The sequence below is a fragment of the Olea europaea genome, unplaced genomic scaffold (assembly GCF_002742605.1).
Source record: "Olea europaea var. sylvestris unplaced genomic scaffold, O_europaea_v1 scaffold1415, whole genome shotgun sequence".
NCBI lineage: Eukaryota > Viridiplantae > Streptophyta > Magnoliopsida > Lamiales > Oleaceae > Olea > Olea europaea.
The window spans coordinates 172,361-174,507 of NW_019231680.1; the positions used below are offsets into that span (position 1 = coordinate 172,361).

At 36.3% G+C, this 2,147-nt stretch overlaps 1 protein-coding gene across 1 annotated transcript in view; it reads left to right on the forward strand.

Annotated features, from left to right (window-relative positions):
• The first annotated feature begins 1,699 nt into the window (after nucleotides 1-1,699).
• Nucleotides 1,700-2,147, forward strand: part of LOC111375787 — a 2,310-nt gene continuing 1,862 nt past the window's right edge. Inside the window, exon 1 of the mRNA XM_022998680.1 lies at nucleotides 1,700-2,141. Coding sequence (XP_022854448.1) covers nucleotides 1,950-2,141 — 192 coding nt within the window. The 5' untranslated portion in view covers nucleotides 1,700-1,949. The remainder of the gene's footprint in view (nucleotides 2,142-2,147) is intronic.

Genomic DNA, 2,147 nt, shown 5'->3' on the forward strand with positions numbered 1-2,147 from the left:
ATGTATGATGTATGTGTATATATATAGTGCTTAGAAATATTGCCAGAAGTTGTAAAATTTTGTTTATGCAGTAATGTTACTTTTTGAAAAATAGGAATATAGGATTGTTAATGTTTTCTTCATTCTAGGATGCTTGTCTGATAAACTAATTGACTCGATATGATTAACTATGGTGGATAACATAACAGAAGGAAAAAGAACAAGCACAAGGTGCAAAAACGAAAATGGAAGAGATGAAAGCGAAAATTTACAACCTTCGAACACAGAAGACAAAACTTAATGGCAGGCTTTCAGAGATGCAATCCACAATTTCTTCACTTAAAGATGAACAAAAAACTCTTGAATTGGCCATTCAGGAGATGCAGAATGAGGCTAAGATATTCAAAGAGAAATATGGTAAAGGTAGTCATCAAAATCCTCAAGCTATAGCTCTGTCTGAAATCTTACGACAAAAAGAAGCTGAAATTGAGGATTTGAAGCGCCATCTCGAGTCCCCTGTCAAGGTATGGTCAGTTAGCAGCAATGATCCATCAAATTCTTCGGTAAATTTAACAGCTGGAACAAATATGTCAACAAGTGGTGAAGTGAAGGTCAATGATATTCAAGATGATAATGGAAAAATGCATGGATCTAGCAACCATGAAGAAAGACAAAATTCAACATATGATGCCTCGAATCATAGAGATCAAGACGAGAAAAGAATGGAAAATGGGATGTTTGTGGACGTCACAAGGGAAAGGACTGAAGAAGATGAATCTGAAACGATAGAAGGTTCTCAAGAGAGCGGTTTTGGATATGGAAAAATTGATGTTGGCAAGAGAACTGACCCAAAATATGCCTCTAACAATCAAAATGAAGAAAATAGTTTACAAATGGGGGAGAAAAGGAAGGGTGAAAATAAAATTGAGACGACCAATGAAGAGAAAAAGCCTAGAAATGAAAATAGAGAACTCCATTCTACCGATGGTAAAGAACTTGGAACATTAGCAGACTTCGGTCCAGCCCTTTTTTAACTCTACTTCATCGTCCAGCATTCACATGGCCGATTGATGAGAAATGTCAGAATTTTTGCTTAAGCCTTCAAAAAAGTTAGAAGCTACCCCGAAATGTGTGACATATTTCGTGGGGAAAATTTTGCCATAGGCCAAATTTACTTCCCCAAACCAAGGTTCATTGCCTTTACCGTAGTGATTACGGATTAGTACAAGAATATTTGAGTACAAGGTTGATGTCTTAGACTCGATCTTATCTTGTCTTTCGTTGCTTGCATTTCCATTCGTATGGCAACTGATTTGATAAGCTACGTATCTGGTACTCATAGAACTGCCTTCATTCCCCAAAATTGGCTTACTTACGGCATTCTTTCAAATGTCCAACGACTTATAACACTAGTCATTACTCTCGATAGGGTTAGGAAGTAAGCCTTACATCTAAAAGCAACAAAAGATAAATAAAATTTACTATAAATTCTGGCTAAAGGTAGTTCTCTCTATTACTAAATTTATTTGTTTGTCTTATATAAACTATCGAATTTGAATTTACGATGATCACTTTTCAACTAATTGATACATGAACTATTGTTAAGTCCACCATTAATCTTAAAATTAATTCTTTAAATTATAAAATATTTTTATTGTATGTTCAACAGTGCTGAAAGTTCCTATTTTTTTTGATAAACTAGTAATAGTACTTTGATCCAGTAGCATGCATTAAAAATTGTATATAAATGTGAAAGTCACCAGATTCAACGCCGTTCACAGTTCCCATGCAATTTTTCATCCTTGTTAACTCCGCAACCCACCGTCTTTAATCTTTTACACGCATTTATGCGCCGGGAGAGAGATACAGGTAGAAGGCCTGTTTGAGATGACAAGCAACGTGAAATCTGTGGAACAAGCTTCATAAATACTGTGCGTTTGTGTGTGTATCTGAGAGAGAGAGAGAGAGAGATGGGGGGAGTGATGAAGGGACATAGTGGCTATAACAGCAAAACTCGGTCATATATGTTGATGCTGTTGCTGGCATTTGGTGCTGCCATTTTTGGAGTTATGCTGCTTCATAAGCTCAGAGAGAGACGCATTTTCAATCTCCTTGCAGAACAGAAGGACCAGAAAATCTTTTCCCTTCAGCTTCTATTACAGGTTCTC